Source organism: Lepidochelys olivacea (genome assembly GCF_965140295.1).
Source record: "Lepidochelys olivacea isolate rLepOli2 genome assembly, chromosome: 2".
NCBI classification, from domain to species: Eukaryota; Metazoa; Chordata; order Testudines; family Cheloniidae; genus Lepidochelys; species Lepidochelys olivacea.
The window spans coordinates 89,342,837-89,355,638 of NC_140412.1; the positions used below are offsets into that span (position 1 = coordinate 89,342,837).

A 12,802-nucleotide genomic window follows, 5' to 3' on the forward strand; every position below is an offset into this window, starting at 1 on the left:
AAACCCAAGAATTCTTTGAAATTTCTCATAGTTTCTCTAGCCACTCAGTTTCACTTTCGTTAAGTTGCAGCATAAGCTGAACTCACCAAACTAGTTAAATGTAACCACCTCTAGGCCTGATCCCACAAGGTGCCACGCACTAGCTGTGAAGTGTTTGCAACCTCACCTGCCTGTGAGGGCTCACTGGCTTCACTTAAAGTTAAGGATACTCAGCACTTCTCTTTGTATTTTTCTGCTATTTGCAGCCTTAAAAATGTGTGCCATAGTGTTGTAAAGATACATTTTTCATGGATAATATATATTGAAAACCTGTTCTAAAGCTGCATATTTTAAACCTCTACCAAGCAATAGTACTTGAGAAAATGTTTGCATTATGCAGCAATTCAAAAAGCAATAAAGGGAACTTTTAAAAAACAGATTTTGAATGTGAGCTGGTGATATGGATTAATTTTCCCTCTGTTTTAAAGCAGAAATATTTCTATAAGGGTTTTCAATTATTTAATTTGTTTTATTTTTTTCCCTAGGGCAGTGTCTGTTTCCTCCATGTCAGAATTCCAGCGTTTGATGGATATTTCTCCATTCCTTCCTGAAAAGACCTTGCCTTCATCTAGTAGTAAGGAGGATATAACACCTCCTCTGTCCCCTGATGATCTGAAATACATTGAAGAGTTCAACAAAAACTGGGATTATAGTAACACCAGGATCCATAGTGGGGTTACAGAAAAGCCTGCAGAAGCCTGGGCAGAAAGGACAGAGATTAGGAAAGTAAGAAGTGATTCAACTTCAGATCCATTCCAAGCATCGTCATGGTACCTTACCACCAGTGTTACTATGACAACCAATACCATGACCAGCCCAGAGCCCTGCCAGAAGCAGCCACTGAGGAGTCACGTTGTAACAGAAAAAATGGGGGTCAAGGTCTTTCACAGTCCGCCAGTTCTCCGTAGGCTCGATAACTCAGCGATAGCTGGGAATGGAGGGAAAAAAACGGTTGAGCCTGACTTTTTGTTTTCTGTGACCAAAGCTAAAGGGAATGTGGGGGAGACAAAAGGTGCTTCCTCAGATGTGTTTGGGAGATGGCCCTGTGATCTCACCAAACACCATAAAGATTTTTTGGAAAGTGGTCTTCATCCTATTGAGCATCCTATTTGCACTGCTGTGGGTTTTGCCTCGTCCTTGCAGACCCTGGAGCTGTCCAAGAACATGAGTGACGATATGAAGGAAGTAGCTTACTCTGTCAGAAATGCAATACGTTCTAACTCTAATTCGGCAGAGCCTCAGTTTAAGGACATAGCTTGTCAAACCAATGGTATAAGAACTACAGGGACACAGACCACCCAGACGATCAGTGTTGGCTTGCAGACAGAAACCTTGCGCAGCATCACCAGCAGTCCACACAAGTGTCTGACACCAAAGGGGGGCTCCACACCAATCTCATCACCATCCAGAAGTTTAAGGAGCAGGCAGGTAGCCCCTGCCATCGAAAAGGTCCAGGCCAAGTTTGAACGCACGTGCTGTTCTCCCAAATATGGATCTCCAAAATTACAAAGAAAAATCCTTCCAAAAACAGATCAGCCAAATAACCGGACTTTACCAGGAACGCCTCAGAAAGGATTCAGTGAGTCTGCTTGGGCTAGATCAACTACTACAAGGGAGAGCCCAGTTCATACCACCATCAATGATGGCCTCTCCAGTTTATTCAATATTATTGACCATACCCCTGTTGTTCAAGAGACCCTCCAAAAATGCAGCAGGTCTAGCAGCCGATCTAGGTCAGCAGAACCCAGATCAGAACTGGGGCCCATGCAGGAAATGTGTACAAGTGTCCGTGGCCGGTCACCCAGTCCTCTCCGTTTGGGCACAGAGATGGAAAAGGAAGAAGAGTCTGAGGCGACAAGTATCAAACAGGATTTATCTGCTCCTCCAGGGTATACGCTTACAGAAAATGCTGCCAGGATCTTGAATAAGAAACTTTTGGAGCATGCCTTAAAGGAAGAGAAAAGGTTAGCTTCACGCAGCCCACCGAGTCTTAGCAATGACAACAGCACAGGAGAAATAGTCAAAGTAGAACCAGGGTCCATTGAGGTAATGAGTTTTTTTCCCCCCTTCTATAATTAATTATTCTTTTCTTTCAGGAAATATCTTATTAGTTCTTTTATTAGTAATTGTTATTATAATTAATTTATTATTATTTTATTTGTATTGTGGTATCTCCTGTAAGCCTCAGTTGCGGACCTGTTGTGCTAGGCATTGTACAAACACATAATAAAAATGTGGTCCCTACCCCAAAAAGTTTACAGTCTAAGTAGATTATGTTTTAAAATATTACTTAAGTAAACGTATGCTTTAAAGAATAAAGCTGACATATGCTAGTGGGTCTCCCCAGAATACCAGGAGTAAGAGTTGCCTATCACACTGGAAAATACAGATGTGCTAGGCCCAGCAGATTTTGAGGGAATGTTAATATTATCTTGGAAGAAAGGGTAATAAAATTTTTGTTCAAGAATTGGGTAATTCTTGTTCAAGTTTGGGTAATTGGGTAATTGGGTAATTTTTGTTCAAGTTTGGGTAATTGGTTTTAACAAGTCAGATGAAGAGAATAGTACATAAATTTGATTTCCCTCCCTCTCCTTCCCACAGGAGTGACTTTACTGTAACTTTTGTGGATAACTCTGAATAAACTTGGCTCTGCTGTGTAGATTCTGTTTGTATATGTAAGTCATTAAATTACACAAAGCTTGGAAATCTACTACTGCAGCCTTGCAAAATTATCGTGAAAATTGATTGGTCAAAGCATAAACCTACCATGACAGTGAAGAAATACCTATTGCTATTTTACTCAGCTGTCTAAAAAATGTACCATTCATAATGTATCCCAGCAGATATGCATAAACATCATGGGTCAGATCTCCAGCTACAGCCAAGGGGAGTGTACAACACAGATCAGGGTAGCATGCAAAGACAGACTAAAGCTCAATTATTAACTGTTATCTAACATCCCTTGCCACTTTGGGTTCTAACCTGGGTACAGCACTGTCATGTTGGTCAGTGATCTTCTCCTGGTGATGGATAAAAACCAGTGGTCAAGATTCTCTGCCTCACTCTGGCCCCTTTATGTTATTCCAATAGCCAGCGCTCCTCTGCATTCCCAGGTTCTGGAATGCCTTCTTGGGATCATAGGCATCTGGGTGCAATTTAGAGACGCTCTGTGTCTGGTCTAAGTGGTGCAGAGGGCTGAACCAGTAGCTGAACTGGCCCCTTGCCAGCCCCAGGGATTAGGGAGTTGCAAATGTGGCATGATGCTCTGGTGGGCTGGAGGATCTGTTCCCAGGTCTCCATGCTGCTACTACTAGATTTCTCAGCTGCCTTCTACTCAATGGATCGTGAGACGGTGTTGACATTCTTGTAGTGCCTGGTGAGTCCTGCCCTTAGGTGGCCTCATTCCTTTCTGTTAGAGAGTACCAACAAGGTAGTATTGCATATTTGGTCTTCTGTCCCAAAGGTTTCTCTTTTGGTTTACATCAGGTGTCCATGCTGTCGTCGCTCTAGTTCAATGTGTATGTGAGACCATTAGCAGAATTAGTGAGGAGATACTGGCGGAAGTGTTTTCAGTTTGCAGATGACATCCAGTTCTATACCTTTATCTTGTCCAGCCTGAGGTGTGTGTGGTTGAGTGACTTCCTCAGTGTCTGTCTGAGTCTGAGGTATGCATGAGAACTAGCTGGCCAAGACTCGGTCTAGATAAAATGAGATGATTTATGGTGGGTTAAGGGAATCAACCAGAGAATTCAACTGAAATTTCGTTGCCCTCCTACTCCTGCCTTATTATGGCTGTTTGTCTTCCTTTGTCGACAGAATTCTGTTAGATTAGGTTAGATTCCTGGCTACCATCAAATAGCAGCAGGCAAATAGCTGTGGTCAGGGGTTGTGACCTTTCCCCCCAGACTTGGACTTTGCTTCCATGATTATCACCTTTAGCTAGGACTGCTGGAATGTGATCTACAAGAGCCACATCCATTTGGAAGTGGAAACTGGTGCAGTGGCCCCATTGTTAGGTGGAGTATCTCGCCTCTGAGCATGTGACACCAGTGTTCTGGGACCTGCACTGACTGTTTCTTGGTTTCTGGGTGAAGTTTAAAGTGCTGATGTTGACCTGTTAAAATCCTAATGGCCTGGGTCTTACCTACCTGAGACAGAGTGTCCTATCTCCTGTGGCCTCTCTCAGATCATTGAAGGTGCTCAAGCTAGAGGTCCCCTGGGTATATAAAAGAGGGAGCAGCTATCAGGGTACTCATCATCAGGGCCCCTCTATTTTGGAATTCACTCCTCGCCATGGCCCCCAATAGCACCAATTTGTTGACATGCCATAATGCCCATTCTTCTAAACAGGCATTTAGAGCGGGATGGGGGAGGTGCTGGGGATCTTAGTGGTGGGAGATTTTGTCCTGCAATTTTTCTTTCTGTGACTGGTTGTTTTAAATGAGTGAAGTTTTGCTCTTGTTTTGTTTTTAATAGTTATTGCACATATTTTCAATTGACAGCAGAGCACCTAGATCTTTCATGTCGGTGCCCTTTATGTTTAAATTGAAATAAGTGCGAGAGAGAGAGAGAGAGTGTGTGTGTGTGTGGAGAGAGACCCACATACAATTTTTGCATTATCTGTAAAAATTGATGGAAGTGTGGTTTGTGCACATACCTCAGAATAAACGAAAGTGGAGAAAGCAGCTTTGCTGTCTTGGACTATCTTGGCTGCTTATATATTTTCTAGTTTATTTGAAAACCAGAAGTATAGTTGATGGATTACTGTTCCCATATTATTTCATTTGTAAAAATATGCGTTGTACTCTCACAGCTTCATCTCAGCTTTGCCTTCAAGTTATCATTGAAAACTCTGGAATTCCATGTGTACCTTTGAAATGTCACAACAAATTTCCAGTATATAAAAGCTGAAGTTGTGCCATGTCACCACAAATTGCTGTTGGCAAAAGTAACTAACTTCAAAACATGGACATGGTCTGTGGTGATAGCCATGGTGACAGCCATACCTGATGCGATTTATCAGATAGTCACAATGCTCATGGCAGACGACTGCAGCTCTTTGAAAATTTTCAACACCAAAATTATGCCCATTGACTGACTTGTAGGATGTCAGGCCTCAGAGCCACTCCGGGGGCTATGCCCCTTTTAAGAGCTAGATTGTGTCATTTACAGCAGAGCGCTGTGCAGGGAGTGGTGCAGAATTACATCGCCCCAGGGGAAGGGGGGTACCAGAGAGACACTGCCTCAGGCAGGTACAATTTCTTCCAGGGCTTCCCCACATGCAGGGGTTGCACAATGTATTCCATCTGCTCCCTCAGTGCACCGGCCTGATGAGGAGGTGAGGCTGTGAGACTGCCTCTTTCCCACCCTTCTATACCCTCTGTTGAGCATCTTTTTCTCCAGGGAAGTGTTAGAAGGAAGCAGCCCCTGGGCTTCCCAGAATGCAGGGCCTGGGGGAGTGCATGGGAGGCTCTCGCACAGCCACACACAGAGAAGGCCCACTCATGGTCCAGCACTGAGTAAATGTTTGGTTTTGACAGGTGATTAGGTGATAGCTGCACAGGTTACAGCTATAGTGTCCCATCCTCTCCCAGGAACATGTGCTGTTCCCCTGAAGAGGTGACCTTGTGAGCTTCACTCAGATGTGTTAATTTTCCAAAATGGGGTGCGGTTTTAAAGAGACGTGTTTGTGGAATGTTGATTTGTTGTTGGAAATGAAGCTGTAAATATGTTTAGGATCTGACTATGCCTTGGGTCACTTATGGATTACACTGTCCCCATATGTCGGAGCCTCACCTAGAAGGCAGGCTATGCCCTGTCAGTGCTGCTGCTGCCAGCACCTCACTGTGCAGGATTTTTGCGGAGTCTCTTCTGTACTTACCTCTTTCCAGCCAGTAGCAGTGACCATCACACCAAAGAGAACAGTCCCTTCTTTGTAGTCAGGTCATGATACATTAATTACTCCTGGGGACATTCTGTGCCAAAAAAATAAAAATTCTGTGCACAATATCTTAAAATTATGCAAAATTATGCAAATTGTATTAGTCAAAATAACACTACATGATCACACCAGTTTCAATTATTTTGGTAATTTATTTCAAAATACCTGTCAGCAAGTATGTCTGTAACAATACAGACACACACAAAAATTCCCCCAAGATTAGAGAGTTAAAGAAACCCCTATGACAGCCCAGTCCCTGTTTCTCTGCCTGATGCTTGGTCCCAGGCTTGCATGGAGTTTCCTGCGCGCCGCTGTCTGCTTCCCTCAGGGTGTGCTGGGAATTGCCGCTGCCAGGAACACCCTCTATCTCCCCCCAGCCCATCCCAGCAGTGTCTTCTATATGCAATCTGGGCTCTGCTGGGTCCAGCGGTCCCTAGTGGCAGCCAGCAGCACTGCAGCCCATTTCTGTGGGAGAAAGGAAATTCTGCACGCACAATGTTCATTTCTGCAAAATTCGGCATTGCACAGTGGTGCAGAATTTCCCCAGGAGTAATTAATGACTTTAAAACCTGCATGGAGCACCAGTTGGCAGCTTTTTTTTCTTTGAACTTCTGGATGTTCCAGTTATTTCCTTTTACATTTCTGCTGAAACTACGGAATTTATTTTCAGTATCTAGATACACACAATGGTAATAGCTCTGTTTGCGTTCTAACTTGCTCAGAGCTGCTTACAAGCAAATTCATATCCACCAGATTTGGCCTACCAGTGCCTTATCCTGCTAATTCACTAAACCACTATGGTAGTAGGCAATCGTGGGGTTTATAAACATTGCCATTGATAACTTTAGCAGGCTAGACACAAAAAAGTGACATGAAGATTCCTTTTCTGAGCCTGGCAGGTACTTAGAGCATTACACAAGTTACACTATCATACTGAAGTGGCTGAAGAAGAGAAAATATTCGTGGAAGGCATATCCAGCAAGAAACTTAGTCTTTCCACTCTGTCCTTAATGGCTGAATAATTGCTGAACATACTCAGCTGAATCACTCAGGAATTGGGAGGAGGGAAGATGGTGTCAGAGTAAAGTGCTTTATCTTCAGCTGAGCCTCCCTTTTACTGTCATTGTTAAATGCACTAAGAAGGAAGGGTGAAGCAAATATCTATCAAAGGCTTATATGGCTTCAGAGTAACATAAAACATCAGTGGGTTTTTCTTTGTTATGAATTTACAGATATTCTTTCACTTAAAACCAAACAAAGCTAAAAACAACCCTGCAGTATTCCTCCTTCATGGTAACATTGTTTTCTCTGACCTAAATATGAATTGGCAAAGGATAGCATATATCTTTCTCTACGTAGAAGGAAATACTTGGATTCTTTAATGCTATGTCCATTTCTAACACAGTGCAAGGTTGGTTGGTTTGTGCTCTAAATTTGATTGTTAGTGTCTTTTCTCTTAGCCCTCCCATGAAATCTGATAACATGGTAACATGATATGAACAGGTAGTGACGTCTGCAGGGCCGACTCTAGGCACCAGCAGCACTTTTCAAGTGGCGGCACTCTGGCCCTTTTCTTTTTTTTGCACTTGGGGCGGCAAAAAACCTAGAGCCGGCCCTGGACGTCTGATGAGCTCTTCCTTGCTGAGTATAAATCTTCACTTAAAAAAAAAAAACCCTGTCCAACCTATTTGCTTTCTTTTTTTCTTTTTCTTTTTTCTTTTTTTCTATCCTGTCCAGAACCAAACTGTCTTACTAACTGCCCCCTGGGGACTCTAACCCTGCCTGCCTCACTGCTGTAAGTTCTTTCTACCTTGTTTCCACAGCTGTCTGAAAGCTTTAGTTTTGAAACTTTGAGCTAGTGGAGATAGGTAAGTAGCAATAAAAACAACAATACTTGAGGTAGCCAAGAACGTCCAATAACAGCTGATTCCTATACAGTTCTTCCCTTGAAATGTTTCTTTCTGACTTGGAATAGAACACTTTAAAGATTGGCCTATTCTGCCTTCTGCCATCATTATGTTGGACATGAACATTGATAGCTCCCATTAGCTTCCTTGAGATTTAAAGGGACACTGTCAGGTCAAATTTAGCCCAAAATTTAAATTCTGTGAAAATTTAAGTTTTTACAAAACCTAGGACCAATATAAATGTATCCATAATTCCCTCCCTTCCCCCATCCCCCTCCGCCCTGATTTCCAGTGGAAACAATTTTCTAACAAATACTCACAATCCTGCAGTGTTTTCAACAATCTAAAAGTGAAACTGACTAGAAACAAAAATTTGAAATTATATAGCCCATTTTTATGATCTAAGCTTAGAAACATGAACAATCAATGATCACAATAAATAACCAAGAGGAAATGTCATTTTTATAACTGCATTTTAATGATCTATGGTAGTTGCATGACATTTTGATTGTTAAAAGTAATATTTTGGCAGTGTCCTTTTAATTCTTTAATTTCCTTCCTGCATTCTAAGAGCATAGACCTATCATTAGGATTAATGTGCATGTAATCATGACTCCTAGAAAAGATTCATTTTGCAGCCAACACATTAAAAGACTGTGCTGCCAGTTACCTGTGTGCCCTGAAGCACCAGGGCTTGCTTGTGCAACGTGTGTTGCGCTGTAGGTGTGTATATCACTGATAAGAATGAGGAGGACTTAACCATGCCTTTCTGTCAAAGCTGACCAACATCTGTGGCTATATTACATAGTTAACCAAAATTGTTTACCATTGCTATAATTTTGACTCCCTTTCAGTTTGCTAAAAGCAAACAAAGCTAGAAAACTGTAATTAAAAGCTGCTCTTTCAATAGAGACCAAGATACAAGCCCAGAAAAACACAGCCTCAGCTCATCCTGTTGTGCCTCCTGTAGGTATTAGTGCACAGAGGGACTTCTGTTAGCAAGTGTCAGTACAGTGCGACATACTGTGTGTTCCCTTAGGCACAACAGGATAAGGTGAAGTAGGGACACAGAGACAGTATCCTTACTAGTTCTGATTTATACTTCAATCTTAATGTTGTTTTAACAGAGTGTTGTTTTTAAGTTTATAGTACAAATGTTTATGTCTGCAGGGATCGTAGGGTTCTTTGCTAACCAGGACTTATGTCATTCACAGTATAGAACTGCTCTACAGAAATGCTGAGGGCATCTCAATAGAACATGATCTTAAACAGTAATGTGGTGTTACTGATCACCCTTTTAGCTGCCTATTGTGTAAAGGCTAGGGGTTGGCCCTTCTCAGAGGCTTGCTGAGCTCTGGTGATACTCTACTCCACAACCTACATATGTATATGCCGCACACACAGGCAGTTTGATGTCCTCTGGCTCTCTTGTTCTACAACATTCATCTTCCTTCCCATTTTATTGTCCGAGATACTTCTGTATTACATCATCTTGCTCAATCACTGCGTATCATATCATGATACCTAATTCAATATTTCGTAGTCACTTTCCTCTCTCTCTCCATACATTGCATGGCATGATATTAAATTTTTTACTTCCTAATGTATTGCTCTACTGGTTTGGGGGTTTTTTTGGCTCATCGTTCCTTAGCATCATTTGATTTATAAGTTCTGCCTTCATATTTTGCCAGTTTGTCTTCAGATTTTATTATTGTAACTTGCACATAACTCTTTCACCCTGTAGAGTGATCTCTCTTCAGTGTATACATTTCTACATGTTGACAAACTCGGCTGATTTGCTTTTATAGTTTCCAAGCTATTCAATAAGCCTTAGAAATTCAAGATTTTTGCTTTGGTAGCACAAGGCAGCCATGCTTCATGTAATCAGTCAACTTGCTATAATGGGCATGCAAACCGTGCATGAAATCTATCCGTTCTGTGGGAGAAGTCTATCAATATTAGAAGTAATTGTCAACGTTTAAATATAAATAGGGTGCCAGTGTGAAAAATCACCAGTGCTGTTTGTCTTTAATTACACATAAGGCCTACAGATCCTGCTGCAGTGAGAAGATGATGTAGTGAATTAAATTTTCAGACCTGCAAATTTTCATCCTTTTTTTGATGGTGGATATCCACCTTTAACCTACAGTACCACTGAATTCCTGTAGCTCAGGCTCAGTCAGCTGGCAACAAGGATTGATATTCGTTCAAATTCTTAGGCAAGCCTCCTCTTTAATGTAGTTGGAAGCAGTAACTAGTCCCATCTCAGTACTCTCCAGCTAAGCAAGTCTTTCCTGCATTTCAGTCTGACCTCTGAAGCAGAGGAATGTGCCTGTTTTCACCTCACTTGCAAATTCAATACCTGGCACTTTGCTTCCAGTTTAGCATTTTGAAGCAATGTGATGGATAGTGGGGTTTATTGAATTATCATGCAAATATACCTTTTGGTTCTTCTTTGTAGCCCAAGGAATATTAGCAAATGGAAGTTTGTCAGCTGCTTCAGTTCATCAAAACCTTCTCTCTTTCCTTTTCTGTTCCATCAGTCACAGACGTAAATGTAGATATTTTTGTGTGTAGAAAAGTATGCTCCTTGGTTTTGTTCCCAAGATGCTTAGTTATAATCTGTTTTTTGGTTTTTTGCACATGTAAATGGGCCGTATACGAGTCACTAATATTTTTTCCATCTGTTTGCTGCAAAGGAACTACCTTGTTCCGCACTAGCTCCGTCCCTAGAATCCTGCTTCTCCCGGCCAGAGAGACCAGCAAATCGGCGCCCACCTTCAAGATGGGCTTCACATTCCCCTACTGCCTCACAATCTCAGTCAACTGGAGATTTGACTTCCTCTGAGGAATATGGAAGCAAGGAACTGCAGATGGAGAACCCAAACCAGTGATGCAAACCTGCATGAATTATCAAGGGAAGAATTCACTGTAATTTGCATTTTAGCACCATCACCATGGCCCGTCTTTCTCAACAAAGAGAGATCTAGTTGTTGAGGTCAAAGAATGTTTTCAAGCTCAACTGCTGAATGTCCAACCTGTGAAACAGCGATGTTTCTAGAATGAAACAGTAATGTGCCTGTAATAACTTAATTTTTTCATAGCTCAGAAAACTATTTTTGTCTCCATCTTTTCTACATACAGTCTATTAACAAAAAAGGTAAAATGATATAAATATAAAGAATAAGATTTAAAATAAAATGTACATTTTTAAGGGAAACTGGATGCACTCTCTCTCCCCCAGTACTGACTGCCTTTTTATTATATTTGCACTGTTGTGTTTTTTATTTTGTTTGGGGGGGGTATTGGTTTTTTTGAGGGTTTTTTTGTTTTGTTTTCCCCATGTAAAACTAGGGTATTTTTAAAGTTAATTTTATTCTATTTTAATGTCAGTGTCACCAATTTTAAAAGAGGAAGGTTCTTAGGCATGCTTCATCTTGTCAGAAGCAGTAAATTTTAAGTAGTGAAAGCCATTAAGGTAGTTGACTAGAATTGAATTAAATAAACTGGAGTGGAATACAGGTAAACACACCACATTTAAGAGAGAAAAGAACGCCTCAGAAAGTCTTGTGAAGTTAGCTGTATAATACACATACAATACTTGACTTGCATGCCTTTGGGTTCCTAGCACTTTAGTGCATGTACATGCTGTTGCTCTACTTGTACCATCACATAAATGTGAGTCAATCCGTTTCACTGTAATATTGTTGTGAAATTACCTGTACTGTACTTTTATTGTTGGTATTCTTGAATTGACGATACAAAAAAGAAGTTTTTAAATTATTGTTAACAGTTCAGCTGGCTATGTACAGTGTTTACTGAGAACTTTCTTTGTTTTGGAGAAACATTGAGAACTCTGGGCATACTAAATTGTAATTGGTCTTGTTTGAGTCTGTCTGAGACCATGTGAAGTGGAAATAAAACCCTCAGTATTTACAAACCGCTAGAGTGCTTCCAAATGTTTGTTTCTGATCTGGGATTCTCTATGTGCATTCAGCTGAGAATGCTTCCTTCTTCTACAAAAGGAAAGCAGCAAAAGTTTGTTTAAAGAATTGAGATATTGACTTACATACACACTCTGGGCCTGATTCAATGCCCAATGGAAAGGCCTCCCTCACAGACTTCAGTGGGCATTGGATCAGGCCTGCATGCAAATATGATAAAACCAATTTAGAGGATTTCTAGTTTTCTTTACTGTATTCTGCAGAATAACAGATGACAAGACCTTTTTTCCCCAACTCCTTTGATAAATTATTTTTGGGGTGTGGTTTCCAATCATTTGTTTGTGTGAAAACAAAATGTTTTGTTTGTTGTGAATGTTAACTATAACGACATCATCTTGATCTTTTAAACTTACTTTGGTCACCACCAGTATGCCAACATTTATCCAGGTCGCACGCAGAGGTATTTTGAGAAATTGCTAGACTGTTTATAGGAAATGACTTCACAGCGTCCAATACCACTCTGGTGGTAACTGTCCATTTATGGTTTTACTGCAGTGCCCATTCCCAAAGTGCTAAACGGAATTGGTGTCTTTAAAGCAATGTTCATGGTGGCGTTAGAGTGAACTCAGTTCTTCTCTCCTTGAATCCAAATCTCTTCTAGGGTTGTTTTTTCTTGCCATGTTAGTATTTCCTTGTTTTCTGTTAAGACAAGAAGGCTTTGGCAAATGAGCGAACCTTAGTGTTTTAAAGAGGGCAAGCCTATACTTCCTCCTAGAATTTGTTCCAAAAGTGAGTACCTTTGCCTTAGAAGGCTTTCTCTCTGGCTTTCACAAGCTTCATCCTAGACCTTATCAGCACTGTCCCAGAGATCACAGCTGACAAAGGAGGGTCACAGAGAGAAAGAGATGCTCTAATTGTGGGTAAGTGTTGAGTTTTTGAAGTCAACCATTGTATAATGCATCACTGCTATT

At 41.2% G+C, this 12,802-nt stretch overlaps 1 protein-coding gene across 5 annotated transcripts in view; it reads left to right on the top strand.

Moving 5' to 3' along the window:
* Nucleotides 1-11,833, top strand: part of MTCL1 (microtubule crosslinking factor 1) — a 174,117-nt gene extending 162,284 nt beyond the window's left edge. For 3 of the 5 annotated variants that reach the window (XM_084621872.1, XM_084621873.1, XM_084621875.1), the window contains 2 exons: nucleotides 525-2,085; nucleotides 10,587-11,833. In XM_084621872.1, the coding sequence (XP_084477998.1) occupies nucleotides 525-2,085; nucleotides 10,587-10,781 (1,756 nt within the window). In that variant the 3' untranslated portion in view covers nucleotides 10,782-11,833. Of the gene's footprint in view, nucleotides 1-524; nucleotides 2,086-7,717; nucleotides 7,849-10,586 lie in introns of all 5 variants that reach the window. The other 2 variants (XR_014710640.1, XM_084621874.1) reach the window with 2 other exon arrangements.
* The last annotated feature ends 969 nt before the right edge of the window (nucleotides 11,834-12,802 follow it).